This window comes from Mus caroli, chromosome 8 (genome assembly GCF_900094665.2).
Source record: "Mus caroli chromosome 8, CAROLI_EIJ_v1.1, whole genome shotgun sequence".
Taxonomy (NCBI): Eukaryota; Metazoa; Chordata; class Mammalia; order Rodentia; family Muridae; genus Mus; species Mus caroli.
The window spans coordinates 118,518,486-118,534,368 of record NC_034577.1 but is presented as its reverse complement, the minus strand read 5'-3'; the positions used below and the strand labels follow the sequence as shown (position 1 = coordinate 118,534,368).

At 40.0% G+C, this 15,883-nt stretch overlaps 1 protein-coding gene across 9 annotated transcripts in view; it reads right to left on the bottom strand.

Moving 5' to 3' along the window:
• Nucleotides 1-15,883, bottom strand: part of Pard3 (par-3 family cell polarity regulator) — a 542,245-nt gene that overhangs the window by 186,523 nt on the left and 339,839 nt on the right. For 4 of the 9 annotated variants that reach the window (XM_021170616.2, XM_021170617.2, XM_021170609.2 and 1 more), the window contains exons 17-19: nt 13,041-13,192; nt 11,974-12,018; nt 6,909-7,136 (exon numbers count right to left, since the gene is read on the bottom strand). In XM_021170616.2, the coding sequence (XP_021026275.1) occupies nt 6,909-7,136; nt 11,974-12,018; nt 13,041-13,192 (425 nt within the window). The remainder of the gene's footprint in view (nt 1-6,908; nt 7,137-11,973; nt 12,019-13,040; nt 13,193-15,883) is intronic. The other 5 variants (XM_029480764.1, XM_021170618.2, XM_021170613.2 and 2 more) reach the window with 2 other exon arrangements.

Below are 15,883 nucleotides of genomic sequence, written 5' to 3'. Positions count from 1 at the left end.
AGTCGGACATTAAGATAGCTGTAAAATATCAGAAATGTAGGATCTGGTAGTTAACATCCTTTAAATGAATTGGTGAAGATACATGAACAGAAAAAAAAAAAAAAAAAAAAAAAACAATATTTTTTTTTTTTTTTTTTTTTTTTTTTTTTTTTTTTTTTTTTTTTTTTGGTGTTTGGAGATAGGGTTTTCCTACATAGTCCTAGCTGTCTGGAATCCACTTTGTAGATCAGGCTGGCCTCGAACTCAGAAATACAGCCTCTGCCTCCCAAGTGCTGGGATGAAAGATGTATACACCGCCCCCCAAAATATAACAGAACTTTACATTCACTCAATAGACACTCCCCTCTAAGGGCACGGGGTAAAGAACACTGACTGAATGAATGAGCCTGAATCAGACCTGCTTCCTATTCTCATTTATGAAGATCTACATAGGGATTAGGAAAGCTTCACAATGAAGATGTGGGTTCTTAAGCCACTTAATTCACAGGGGAGAAAACAGAAGATCAAATCTCACCAGCATCATAACCTTGACTGAGTTAACAATGAGGTAGTGGAAAGGCAGACTTGGTCCTCTAGGAACGTCTCAGTTGGTGAAGTGATTGCTGTGCAGGCATGAAGATATGAGTTCAATCCCCAGAGTCTATGTTTTAAAAGAGGCTATGTATTGATGCATGCTTCTAACCTTAGCTCTGAAGACTGGGAGACAAGATGTCCTTAGAGCTTACTGACAGTCAACTTTGGTGAGCTGAAGGTTGAGTGAGAGACTCTGCCTCAAATAATAAGATGGAGGGAACTGAAGAAAATGCCCGAGGCTACCCTCCATCCCAGGCACAAATATTGTTTATGTGTATTCTCATTCTCTCCCCCTCCCTCCTCCTCCCCTCTTGTCTCCCTCTCTTAGGAATTCTGCTAAACTTGGCAAATCAACTGTGCACCAACTTTCTATGGTTGAGTGTGAGATCAATACTGCTGCAACAGGACACCAAGGACCAGACTCCAGGGCCCGGCAAAGCCTTTGCAGAACAAAATACTTTGAGAACATAAATATTATCACTGGTTCTTATTTTAGCTGACTATTTTGACTTCAGGGAAGGAAGAAAGATGTAGGAAATGAGCAGCCAGTGCTGCAGATGGCATCAAGTAACTGGATCTGCCATTCTGGACCCTGACTTTTAACACTGGAACGAGGCGCTCCTGGCAAGGGAAATTGTTGGCTTTAATTGAACATGGGGGTGGGCATGGAGCACACATGTTCAAGGCAGGAAGGAAATCTTAAGACACAGTTCTTTTGAGATGTGTAGTGGGAAAAATAACCATTAGAGGCTTAATGTAGTAGCACATGCATGTGGTCCCAGCACTTGAAGTCGGCTCGGGCTACATGAGATCCTTAACAAACAAAAAAACAATAACTGACGAATGAAGAGCCAAGATCATGGCTGAGAGGGGACAAGACAGGAAGGAAACAGGTACCAATACTAAGTGCCAGCAAAGGAGAAGAGTTCAAATGAAGGCCCACAAGGTGCTCTATACTAAAAATAGCTTATTCATTAAAAAAAAAAAAAAAAAAAAACCTTAAAGCATACTTGGGTAGAGGAACAGGAACAACTGGTCGTACCTACAAGCTCATCAAAGTTGGCTGTCAGTGAGCTTTAAGGACATTTTGACTCCTCATCCTCAGAGTTAAGATTACAAGCATGCATCAGTGCACAGCCTCTTTTAAAATATAGAGTCCGGGGACTCACATCTTCAGCAATCACTTTAACAACTTATTGCAAACCATCTAGGTTCATGTATACTTTAGCTTCTAAATTTCTTTCATTCATCCATCTTCCAGAAGCTGTGGGTTCCCAAAATCAAAGGCAGGCTGTCACCTACACAGCTGGTCACACTCCTCCAAAGTACCCTGCTGAACAAGTAGCACGAGGTCCCTCCACTCAACCAGATCAACCCTTGCAGATGCATGTTTGCTGTCCAGTTTGTTGTCACGTGGAAGTGACACTAGTCGGGCATCTCCTCTGCCCGTAGGAACAATGATATCATGACAGTGAAGGTTTTACTGTCACCAATTCCTACCAAGTGGAATAACCCCAAACTTAGAATGTTAGCACCACTGGACTCCACTGTGGGACTTGTCGTTTAAAACCATTTGAAGTTAGAGCATACAGGACAGTTGGAAGTGGATTGCTACAGTGTTCACCTCAGTGCCACATAATCTTGACCCTGTGGCACACAACTGTAATCTCAGCATTTGGGAGATAAGAGGATCAGAAATCCAAGGTCATCCTTAGCTATAACGTAAGTTCAAGATCAGCTTTGGATATATGAGATTCTGTCTCGATTTTTTAAAAAAGAAAAATTTAAATAATGAGGAGGTTCGATATCAATATATGTTCTAATAACCCCCAAGTAACTATTATTGTGCCAAGGAAGAGATTTCGGCCATCATTCAGGCTATAAGTGAAAACCGAACAGCTTGAACGTGTGAAGACAGGGTTCGTCAATGAAGGCTGCTGATGCTCTGAATATTTGTTTCTTCCTTCCTGAGACATCAGATTGCCTATCTCCCAGAAGCTGGTTGTTTTGAGCATCTAGGAAATATAGCACATTTCAGAGAATGCCTAGAAAGCCTTAATGCTAAAACAAAACAAAAAACTTCAACTCTGTGGTGGAGCATTTGCTTACATGTCTGAGGCGCTAGGTCATATTCTCAGCACTGCAAAGCAGAAACAAACAAAAAGCTAAAAAGCTAAAAAGCTAAAAGTGGTACACTCTACCTGATGTCAGAGCTTCAGAAACACAAGTAGAAAATGAACTGCTTAGGGTCAAGGTTCATGAAGAAGGAAGAAAGGGGACAGGAGCTGTATTGGCTGGTTTTGTGTCAACTCAACACAATTTAGAGTCATCAGAGAGGAGAGAGCCTCCGTAGAGGAAGTGCCTCTATGAGATCCAGCTGTAGGACTTTTCTCAATTAGTGATCAATGGAGGAGGGCCCAGCCCATGGTGGATGGTGTGTGGGAAGCAAGCCATTGAACAGTACCCCTTCATGGCCTCTGCATCAGCTCCTGCCTCCTGATTCCAGCCCTGCTTGATTTCTTGTCCTGACTTTCTTCAAAAATGAAGAGCAACATGGAAGTGTAAGCAAAATAAAACGCTTTTCTTTCCAGCTTGCTTTTGGTCATGGTGTTTCATTGCAGCAATGGAAACCCTAAGTAAAATGGTATAATGTTTACATGGAAGGCTGGAGGGAAACACACACCATCATAAGAAGACACTTGTTACACAACGCAGATCATGTAGAAGTCCGGGCTGCTTAGAGTTACGGAGAGATGAGCATGGTGGTGCATGTCTGTGATCCCAGAGGGGTGAGGGGGACCATGCATGCTGCTAGAGCTTACTAGGTCAATCTATAGTGGGACCTCCAACAACAATTTCTGGAGTCAAATAAAGAGGGCTCAAGCCTGGCTGGACAGGAATGATATTGGATTGCACGAGGAGAAATTAAGCCAGCATGGCAGTGGAGTGGCTATGCAGGGAGAAGATGATCACAAACACTAACCAGCCATCTCAGATTAAGACACACGCCCAGCCCATTTACCGTAGAATTGTTAAGTTACATTTACTGTATGTATGCATGTGTTTTGCATGAGTGTGTCTGTGCTTGTATGTGGGTGAGCTGGGGGGGGGGGGAACGACCATATAGCATATGGAGGTCAGAGAGCAATTTGTGGAAATCAGTTCTTTACTTCTACCTTATGGTCCCAAGGAAGGATCTTAGGTCATCAGATTGGGTAGTAAAGACCTTTACCTCCTGAACCACATCTCCGGGCTCCTGTGAGTCATTTAAAGAGGAATGGCTTGTATGGAGTAAAACCAGATGTCCACATTGGTGGAGATTGCTAGAAGCTGAGCTGGAAATAAACTTGGGTGGATTCAGATGGGATGCGTGCATGCATCCTTTATCAAAGGCTTTCTTTCTTAGTGTCATTACTGGAAGAAAGGCAGGGAAACCTTTGACCAACCTTTGGTGGTGATCCTTAGCTCTTTGGGAAGGTACCTTGATGGAGTACTCTGTAACCCTGTCTATCAGGTTTAATGTCTCCTGGCCTTTGACACATTTATTCTACCAATGTGTCCAGGTCATTGCCTTCTGCTGTTCACAGCAGAGTTTAAAGCAATGGCATAGCCCCACTCTAGACAGGAACTCTTGTACTGTGGACTAACAAACCACTTTTCTTCAGAAAGTCAACTGCTACAAGTATTTATCAATAATGCAAACTAACTAACCCAGGGGACACCTCACGTTCACATGTAGTCCATTTCCTGTTACATTTAAACAAGCATCACAACATGTGAGAACACTAAAGTTCATAAAAAAGGATTAAAATAACAGATTAACCAGAACAAGAAAACAGTTAAGAAGCTGGGCATGGTGGCACATGCCTTTAATCCCAGCACTTGGGAGGCAGAGGCAGGCGGATTTCTGAGTTTGAGGCCAGCCTGGTCTACAGAGTGAGTTCCAGGACAGCCAGGACCGCACAGAGAAACCCTGTCTCAAAAAAACAAAACAAAACAAAACAAAAACAAACAAACAAACCAGTTAAGAAGCTTCTCATGACACTGGGTGTTGATGGGACTGAAGTGCTCCACCTATTCTTAAGGACAAAACTATCATTATCTGAATTTATAGGTAACAGCCAATGTCATTTGGCAGGACAAGGAACTCTCCTTATAGTGGAGAAGACTCTGCAGGGGTGACAGTGCTGTGATACAGGGAACGTAGGCCCAGGCCTGGCAGCTAAACTAGGAAACATGTTCTTCCTCTGGCAGGAAAAGGGTGCATCTACTTGAAATCACAGGCTGGTGATATTGTAAAAAGGATCTGGATTTAGACAAAGGACAGAGATGTGTGCAGCCAACCTCAGTTTTACTCTCTATACTACACCAGTCAGAAATATATCCTGTCCTGAACACACTACACGTTATAAGCAAAAATTATGTAGTTCTCTTTGAAATCTCTTCAAGATGCTTGCTTACTTAAAACTCTCCTTGCCCATCGGTATCATCTGCCCTAGGACTGTGTGTGTGCAGGGAGCAGTCTATCAAGGTGGAAATGAAAGTCATTTACATTCCACAGAAATGTTCTCTGGTCTTGGATCTAACTTCAGTTAAATAAATAAATAAATAAATAAATAAATAAATAAATAAAACTTCAATATAGCCCACAGCTTTTCTTACTGATAAGTCATATGGGTAGTCACATTTGACATTAAACTCTAACATGCAATCTCATTTCCTCCTCTAGATTCCACACGGCATGGTCAGGGTGTATAAATGCTATCAGAACAGTGTAATCAGCTGCTCAAGAGTGGTATTGCTTGAACATGGAAGTCAGAAATGCCAGGCACATAAAGCCACAAGAAAAGGAAGACAATCAGAGCTGGGGCTGTAGCTCCATGGTAGAGCACTTGCCTTGAATGTTTGAGGCTCCAGATTCAACCCCAGGACCAAAAATAAACAAACAAACAAAAAAAGTTAAAAGGTCAATGAGGAGATGAATATGATGAGAGCATGCTGTGTGCATGCATGCAAACACCACAGTGAAACCTATTATTTTGTACAATTTATAAACCAACAAAATAAGTATAATTAAAAAGAACAAACTATAAATAAACAAATATGGAATAAGCCAATCCATAACATTTACCTTTACAGTTCCTAAGTTCTTTCTCTTCCAAGTAAGTCCTTAGTTTTTTTGTTTTTTGTTTTTTTTTAAACACTTTTTAAATAAATGTTTAGACATATTCCCCACCAACTACATACTTATAAAGGTTAATTTCTCTTTAATGATCCACGGAAAAAAATACTGCTCATTCATACTAAACTATGACTCTCAGTCAGTTTGGCTTACAATATTTAGTAATTTGGGAAATGTACAAATTTATAGACTGCTGTTTTAGTCCAAAAATATGTTTTTAAAATAATAAGCTATTAAATGTATTTATTGGCTATGTCATCTGGCAGACAACACACACCAGTGGTTTTCAAACATTTTAGTGCAAAGATAACTCTTTATGCATGAGTTATTGAGAAATCTAAATCATATGATAAATAAATCCACATTTTATATGTGTGTATGTATTGGGTTTTGAAGATAGTTTCTCTGTATAATATAAACCTGGCTGTCTTGGAACTCACTCTGGAGACTACGCTGGCCTCAAAATCAGAAATCCACCTGATTCTTACTCCCAAGTGCTAAGATTAAAGGCATATACCACCAAACTCCAGTCAAATGATATTTTTTAATGTGAATTTTATCTATTAATATATACCAATTTAAAACTTGGTTTTTAACAGAAAATTACATTATTAAAAAGGACTAAACCAATTTTATGGTGAGTCAGATTATATTTTCAAAATACCAAACTAATCAAAATTAGTTTTCCAAAATACATGGGTGAAAAAGATTTTTATTTTTTAGCTGTTTGTTTGCTTGTTTATTTTCCTCCAAAGTTATTTTAACTTTGGCAAAAAAAAAACAAAAAAACAAAACAAAAAACCCTACTTCCTGAACATATGGCACAGGCCAGCACTCTAGCACTAGAGGGGTTGAGAAAGACTTTCAAGCTCAACCAACCAGACCTATTATATAGCAGGGTCCGGACTAGAAAGATGGCTTCTCCTAACTGCTTTTGCATGGAGTCTAGTATCTCATGATGTGAATATGCCAAATATGGACTCTTTTTAAAGAGAAAATGACTGCAAGGATAACTGATCCCTTATTCTGAAAACACGGTAGACCTCAGAGATGCACGAAAGGGCCTGGGCCCCTGCAGGGTCCTGGTCACATGTCTGAGAACCACTGCTTGGGCAAGCTATCTGCAATTTCTTGCTCTGGCCAGGACACTCACAGGTCTCCATGCCTTCGTCGTCGTCATCAACCATGGGCTTGTCGTAGGACTTGTCAATGGCGGCTCTGAAGCTTTCGTTGCAGCCCCTTCCCCGGATGATTCTTGGCCGAGGGCGGTGGAAAGGAATGTTCCCGTTCAGCGTCACCTCAGCGACAGCGGTCTGCAGACTTTCTAAGGAGCTAGATTTCTTCAGACCTAAGGAGGGTCCCACATCTCTACTGGGAGAGCCTTGGAGGGTCAAAATAATACAAGATTAGACAAGATGGAAGCTACAAGTTCAGATCCAAACATCTATGCCCTGTGGAAACCTGCAGGGATAAAGTTATCCTCTCAGTGAGAAGTACTAAAATGTAGACTGAAAATAATGAGAGTTAATTTTGTTTTTTTGTCACAAATGTATTAGGTTTTTATATCTGTTTCCATTTGGGAAAGGTTCTAAATCATTAATTTTTATCTTAACAGATGAAATCTTTATCAAATTATTGTCCAATGTGACACATATATAAACTAAAACAACTAGAATAATCGGCAGCTATATTTAAAATGCAGAGGCGGTGAAGAGGCTCCGGAAGAGTTATGGTTACAATGTAACTGCAGCACCTTTCTGTGATACAAAGTTATTAAAAGCAGAAGGTGAACACCGCTGTCATAGGCTTCACCCACTCTTTGCCATCATAACACAAAGAAAAAAAAGCAGTTCCAGGGACTGAGCTACCAACATGCATAGCTGGCACCAGGTAGAATTCTGGAGAGCAGTATGGTTTACACGAAGGATGGTACAGATCTGAACAGACAAATCACACAAGGGCTTCTCCCCCAGAAGAGGTAGAGGTGTTCACACTCCTCGGAGTTAAAAACTTCGCTTTTATTTCTCGAAGATCCAGGGCAGTAAGGCTTGAGATACCAACTGCACCTGACTTAGCAGGCAATCAGAACTGCTTTCCTTAAGCAAGGGAGACAGTTGCATCCATCACTGTCTGACCCAGCACACTAGGGTGCAAGTCAGCAGTCTCTAATGGCTGACATCTCCACCTGGGTGGGCCAGGTGACAGGGCTGGTTCCTCACTTATTTTCCTAAAAGAATGAAAAAGAAAACCCCAAACAAACAAATAAAGGAGGGTTGGAGAAACTAAACAGCTTATCTCCACATGAGGTCACCCCACCATATGTTTATCAATAATTAGGAAGTAGCTTCCTCATGTGACTACCTGGAAGACAAATGGCTGAGGGGTGAGCTCACCACAGCTCAGGGGTGAGACACAAGGAATACTAACTGAAAGTGTCAAAAGAAGAATTAGCCTCTAATGCTTCATTTATATTACATATCTTACCTATTTTCACCACAGGGTAGCAGTGCCCAAGGAGGGCAGGGATGTTGAAAATGCAAACAGACAGAGAAGCAGGCACTACTTTTTAACAGTAGAGAAGTATTCTAGAATGTATGGGCCTCAGGAGCAAGGATGATATGTTTGAGTTCTCAGTGCAGGTGTGTATGTATCCCATCAGTTGTCTTGTAACTGAAGCACACACTGAAAATTTCTTTCAGGTGGCAACAGGTCACGCTCACTCATCACAGCACACGATTGACAAGTCTTAAGTAACTCACAAAGGCTACGTCACAGGATGGAAAGTGAACCGTGTTCCAAAACAGAAGGGATGATGTCATGGAACCAAACACGACAACAGACACACATTCCACCTTCACAATCTTGGTAAAAGTTCATTTCTGAATCAATTATGCCTGGGGGATTTCAAAACTCCCTGTCAGTATTTGGCTCATGTAAAACACGTATTAGGTAAATCTTTCCCAAGGCTATGAGTATCTATAGAGGTATATCTGTACAGGTGTACCCCTAGCAGTGATTTCGCACCTCATGTAGGGACTGCCATCACAATGCTATTATATATACATACATATATATATATATATATATATATATATATATATATATATATATATGTAAGTATACAGTAACCTTTTCTTCAAGAGAAGTTCGCTGAGACTTTTGTGTACTTTGTAACAAAAACTGACAGTGAATTTAAGAAATGGTCCCAATGCCCTTGAGGATAAAGCAGTTCTGCAAAGACAAATACACATATAGAGTAATTACATCCGCAAGAAAACTCTACAAGTGCACCAGGCCCTGTATCCCTCAACACATAAAATTAGCAGTGTAAATAATCCAGAGCCTTCTTTCTCTACAATATAACACTTTAGCATAATGTTGATAATCATGGATAGTGTGTGTTCTCGCATGGTTGAAATTTGCAAAATAAAGAGTTTTGCAAAAAAAAGTCAATCTGTAGAGGGTTGAGCAAAGGCACCTTGACTCAGTTACTGAAAAACACCCTCACCCACTTAATTACATGTAGTCAACCACATCCCATCACTATAAAATCAAACAGTTGTCAGGGACCCCATAGCTTTTTAGCCTAAATTTGCTTATTATCTGTTTTCTAACTAGAGGAGCTCACTGCTTTTGTAACATAGATCTCATACCTTAAAGAAGAAACTTTAAGAGTTCTGGGTTGGAGGCCCAGCTCAGGGCCAGAGTGCTAAGTAGCAGGCACAGGGCTTGGACCTCAAGCCCCACTAGCATGGTGTTATAAACTCAGCATTCACTATGATAAAAACTGTGAAGGGGTCTTCTATATAAACCATAGTCAAAGACTATTCACGAATATAGGATTTTTGCAACAATATTTTAATATAACTTTCCTGTCGTTAGATCCTTACTACATAAGAATTTTTACATCTAAAAAAAAAGTCTTAATGATCCCATGTTCTCCTTATTCTTTTTACAGAAAGTCTATTCATTGCAAAAATAAAATACAAGATCTCTAAATCTTGTATTTAGATCAAGGAAATCACGTGCAGAATATTTTCCTAGTGCAGATTTATTTGTGTGATGCCTTCCATGTCTGAGGCGAGCATTTTACTACTGAGCTCACCCCAGCTCTAGATCTGCTGTTCTATTTTTTTTTGGGGGGGGGGGACGACGAACATAGTCTCATTATGCATGCCTGGAACTCTGAAGGTAGACTAAGGAGATCCAGGGGTGCTGGGATTAAAGATGAGCAGCACATCTGGCTTCTCATTCCTGCTTGCTAATAAATATCCCTCTTGAGGGGAAAAAAAAGCCTCAGTGAAGGTGTCTTCTGCAAGGAACAGAAAGGAGAAGAAATTCTGTTTTCATTACAAGTGGCTTACAACTAAACAGATATTTATGCCAAAATGTCAGCAGGCCTTGCCCAACACCTCGGGGCTAACCTGCCAAAGGCCCTAGGCAGCTCTGAAATGAGGAAAAGAGAACAACTCAGCTGAGGACTCTGTTCACTGGCTAACACTGAACATCTACAGAACTTCCCAATGGAGATTAAATCCCCCAAGCCGAAAAGCATGCTGGTGTCTATATAAAGTTTGTCTTAAAAATCTTCCAGTTTAATTCCACGCACAGGACAGACATGTACACTCAAAACCAGAAAATGCTCTTCTCCTCTAAGACCTAACATTCGAAACACAAAAACACATGCATAGCTTTACTAGATGATTAAATCTGAATCCATGACAGGACAATTATATAATGTCTTCAGTTAAAAGTCTTTATGCTATTTTTTTTCATTTTTTTACTCACAATAAATTTTATTCTCCTCATGTGGGTTTGGATTGTTTCAATAAAATATCCCTGATTTTCACATAACCGGACAGTATGCACTGTCACATTGTGAGGGTAAGCAGCTCAGCCTGGCACAGGGCTTCTTTAACCAAACACTAGCTGCTACAGTACACATGAAAACTACTAAGACTTGGTCTACAGTTCCAACTCAGAATTTCAATGAATTTTATGTTATATCAGAAAAATAGCTACTTAGTAAGATCTGAGGCTATAGGTAATTGCCCTGAATACAGCCAATCTTATAATTTATTGAATGCGATTTTATAATCTATCATTTACTTCATAGAATATGGCAATGCCAAGAACAACCACAATAATCTTTATGCATGTATGTAGAACACACAGGCTGAAACTAATTACTACAGCAGGTTAAAAAGGCAAATTAAAGCTAATACGTGCTAAGTGATATAATTACATTATCCTGGATCTAGAATAATTAAAGCAAGATTCCAAAATACACTAATAAATCATGCATGCTCAACTGCACACAGCACACTGCTTAATTACACTGACAGACTCTGCTGATTATTTTCATGTCGTAATATAAAAAGATATAGTGTACTGCTAAACCTAGTCCATGTAGCCCATTATTTCTATGAAATGATTAAGCAGTAAATTTAGAACAGATTCCAAAAGCTAACGAAGCCATATGTGTCATATAGTTCAAACTAATGTCAGGGTTAACAATGAGCTATTTCCACCATCTGAAAAAGATACAGGAAGCAGCAGAGGCAACACAGGAGCGTGGATGGCAAACCCAGACACTATCACTTAGTCAAAGTGCTCCTATAGAACAGCGGTTCTCAACCCTGCTAATACAGTTCCTCATGATACGGTGACCTCCAACCATAAAATTATTTCTTTGCTACCCCATAATTGTAATTTTGCTACTGTTATGAATCATACTGTAAATATCTGGTATGCAGGATATCTGACATGAGACCCTAAAGGGGTTGTGACCTACGAATTGAGAGCTGCTGATACAGGTAATGCTATTTTCAAATAAAAAATCACTATCTGGAGCACAGACCGTCACTAAGACATTGCACAATACTAACGAACTGAAGAGATGTTATCTTAGGATTTTGATTTATAAAAATAAATCACCATGAAACATTCCTATACAAGTAAGATTAAAAAAAAAAATCTAAGGTTGTTTTTAACCCGGTAATGGTAGTCCGTTCCATCTGTCACACGTATTGCTGATAAATTTCTCATAACAGGAAAAAAAATGTATTTTTCTCCTGCAATTCGATTTCCCATAACGAAAGCATCTGAGTGAGCCTGGAATAGTGGTGCTTACACTCGACATGACGGGCAGCTCTATAATCATGATAAGCTCCTTGAACCACGGTTTCTATGGCAACAGACTAACTGTCCGTTCTTACCTGCTCTCTGGTCATCCACTGTATTGAGTTTAGTCTCGTCAGCTACTGTTAAAAGGTAAATGTATAATGGTTAGCCCAGTTAGTCCCCCAAGCCCAACATGCTTTAACCCTCCCCCAATCTTGACAGTTAGAGCGCAGCTCTTAGGCAATATTCCATGCAAGTCAAGTGAAACACCAAGCAAACATTCGTAATCAAAAAATAAAGGGAGAAGAATAAACAGCACCTTCATGCAGTATGCCAGTCATTTTGTCTCACAGACGTGTGTTATTTGTACTGTTAGTGTTATCATCATTAGCCAAGGCAATGCGCTGTCCAATTTTATATAAATAGATGTCTGACAAATTAATGCTTTTAGTCTTGAGGTTCAAACAGCCACCAGAAAACAGCATAAGTTATGCTTGATTAACAAAAGTTTTTTTAAAGAGTAATTTAGTTTGTACCTGAATTAATTGAATTACTTTGGGGGGTAGGTTTTAATCGAAGGGAGGCACTACCTGGTTGGTGTCTAACTGAACAACTATGGTTATTTTCTTCCACCATTTGCTCTCAGATTCCTTCTGGAATGTATTCTCTCAGGTAGGTTACTAATCTGATTCAAGGCTATAATGGTTACAACAGAAGAAGGCCTATCAATTAGCACTTCAAGAAGAGCAATCAGAGAGGGCATTGACAACTAAAGCCCCAGACATGGATTGAGATAATGGTTTCTCTCCAAAAAACGCATTCTAGTTAAAAATCCCACCAAGTATCATCTTAAGAGAAGCAGCTTCTCAGATGGACAAAGTATCGAAATGACTCATTTCGAAATGAGGCTACAAGGATACAGGATGTTTTTTGCTTTCCTTCTCATCCAAAAGCACACGTTAACCACTTATCATGTCAACGAGCTATGGTGAGCAGTTATGGGCATCTCAAATGCAAGGAAAACTAATTTTTTTTGCCAAATTGACACTTTTTAAATTTATTTTCTCTATTGCTAAAAATAAAATAGACATGTGTTTGGGACCCTGAGTCTTATCCCGAAGCATCCGAACCTTACTCAAAGAATCATGGAGATTGTACTCACTACCTAAATCCATGCTTTTTGATTTTCGTGTTTTAACGAAATCCAATTGACTGGCATCTGAAAATTGCTTTGTGCGTTTTTCTGACATACTCTGGCGTCCAAATCCTTCCCGTTGAAAAGCGAGAACCGGATCAACATCTGGACTCAATGAGCTGGGGTGAAGAGAAAGAAAAAAAAGTCATAAAATTAATTACTAAGAAGTAGAGACATTCAACTTTAGTTAAAGCCATATCTTTTAGTGCATGAATAGGTGCACATTTTTTGAAGATTTAAACTAAATACAATATACCTCATTTTTTAAAAGGGGGATTGAATGGAAAGTAAGAGAAAAATTACAATTTGATTTAACGTTAAAGCTAACTCTATGGGTGAAAATTCTCTTCTCTACTTTCCTCTGCACTTTCCCTCATTGTATTTGATAATAGATCACTATTTCTGTTATTGTTTAAAATGAGTCAGACGTTGGAAAGGCTGAATATTTGACAAGACTCACCTTGTACTGTAACATGTAACCATATAAATTGCAATTTCACAACTTTAAAAAGAGATGTGTTCTGAAAGAAACTAACAAGGAAACCCAAACTAGATAATGTGCAGACACCGGAAAACTTTGGAACATTGTATCCGAAATTAAATGTCTTTATAAACCTCTCCTCTGGGCTCATGGAGTTTTACAGAAGACGAGGAAGAAAGGTTGTCAGAGCCTGAGGGGATGGAAGGAGCTAACTAAACAGCATCTTTTGGACACAACAGGGCTGATGCACGTGTAAACTCAGAAATGGCGTCAGTATGCACATGGTCTGCAAAAGTTCAAGCCAGAAGGGGTCGCAGCCCCAAGAGGGGGAGGTGGACACAGGCTCCCATCCCTAACCGAGAAGCTATCTATAAGTGACACTCCCCTTGCAAAGGAAAATTTAGTTTTCTCCAATAGAATCTCATTGGGTATACTAATCACATTTAAGGGTAGGCCCCATGTCTATCAGTAGATGGCCAACACCAAACAGTCCCAGAGGTCTTTTTGTAGACTTCTTGTCTCAAGTTGTTTTACGTAGGCTTTTTAAATTTCAACTTACTGATCTTTTGATTGTGTAGTACTGTTTCCAATTTTGTGTCTTTATGGTGTGACTGTTATGTTATTGCCGTTTTTGCTGTTTGTTTGTCTGTTTGCTTTTTAAGGAGAGAGAAGGAAAAGGCATGGAGTTGGGTGGGAAGGGAGGTGGAAAGGAACAGGGAGCATTGTGGGAGAGAAAACCGAGATCACAAAATATTGCATGAGAAAGGGATGTGGTCTGATTTATGTGTAGTGTGTGTGTATGTGTGTGTGTGTGTGTGTGTGTGTGTGTGTGTATGTGTGTGTGTTAGATGAAAAGGGGGGAGTAGGGACAAAGAACACGTCAGGAAACTAAACCCCAGAGACCAGCCAAGGACAAAGCTATTGTTTCTATTTTTATTTTGTTATTAAAGATCTATTTTTAATTTTAGGTGTGCATGTATGTGGAGGCCTCACACCTGTGAGTTGGGGTAAAAGAAGGTACCAGACCCTCTGAAGAAGCTGAGTTCAGGAGGCTGTGAACCATAATTATTCATTTGAGGTGGGTGCTGTGAACTGATCTCGGATCCTGGGGAAGAGCAGCAACTGCAGCCAACGGCTGAGCATCTCTCCAGGCCGCAGTTTCTTTCTATAAAATTAGGCTAGATCTCAGTGCACGCTGTTTCGCTAGTGCTATAGACTCAGTCTTCTCATTGTAAGTATAGGATCACAGCTCTACAAAACTTTGGACAGTTTGAATTTCCTGTAAGTAGTGCCATATCTGCCGATGAGTCTGATGTGTCAGACTTAAATACTAGAATCAGCATTTGACAACGATATCCAGTAATTTCCAGAGCAAAAATTCCCTAGGATCAACCAGTTTTAATGGTGATTCTTTTAACCCCAGCCCTTAGGAGGGAACAGCAGGTGGATCTCTATGCATTTAATGTTAGCCTGGTCTCCATAATGAGTCATTTGAGGTTATACAGTAAGATCTTTGTCTCAAGAAATGAACCAAACAACAAACAAACCAACAACAAACATCCAGAAAATAACAATGACTCAGTTCTGTAGAAGCAAACATGAAGCAATGCGCTTTCAGTAACAGTAATTCTTCTCTGTATTAAAGTGGAATCCTTAGTTGTTTAGCAAAAAACCAACCAAGCAAACAAACAAAAAACCCCAAGTTTGTGAGTACATGGAATGCTTTAAGAACTCAATGAGACATTAAATTTGTATACATGACAAATGTGTAGTATAGTTAGTTATTTACATATGCGTGCGTGCGTGCGTGCGTGTGTGTGTGTGTGTGTGTGTGTGTGTGTGTGTGTGTGTGTGGTGTGGTGTGCTTGGATCTGCTCGTCTGTATGTGCACACATCTATGTGTATGCAGGCCAAAGGTCAGCATAGGTCTTCCTCAGTGCTCTCGATTTTACTTACTGACACACTGTCTCGGACTGAACCCAGAGTCTAAGCTAGCTAGTTTGTTCCAGGGATCCTTGCATTCTATCTCCAAGGTGCTAGGTCTGCCCAGCAATTGTGTGGGTGCTGGAGATCCAAACTCAGGCTCTCCTACTTTCAGGGCAAGCACTATCCACTGAGCCATCTCATCAGCCCCATTAGTTGATTTATGTCTGAGAGAGTCCTGCTATTACCCATGCCGGTTTTAAACTTCAATCTTCCTTCCTCCACCTCAGGTGTGCTGGGATTACAGATATATACTACCATACCCTACTAAAATACAGTTGTAACAGAAAATTCTAGCAAAGAATTCCCAAAGTAATTTAAATTCTTCCTGACGATTTAGCTTAAA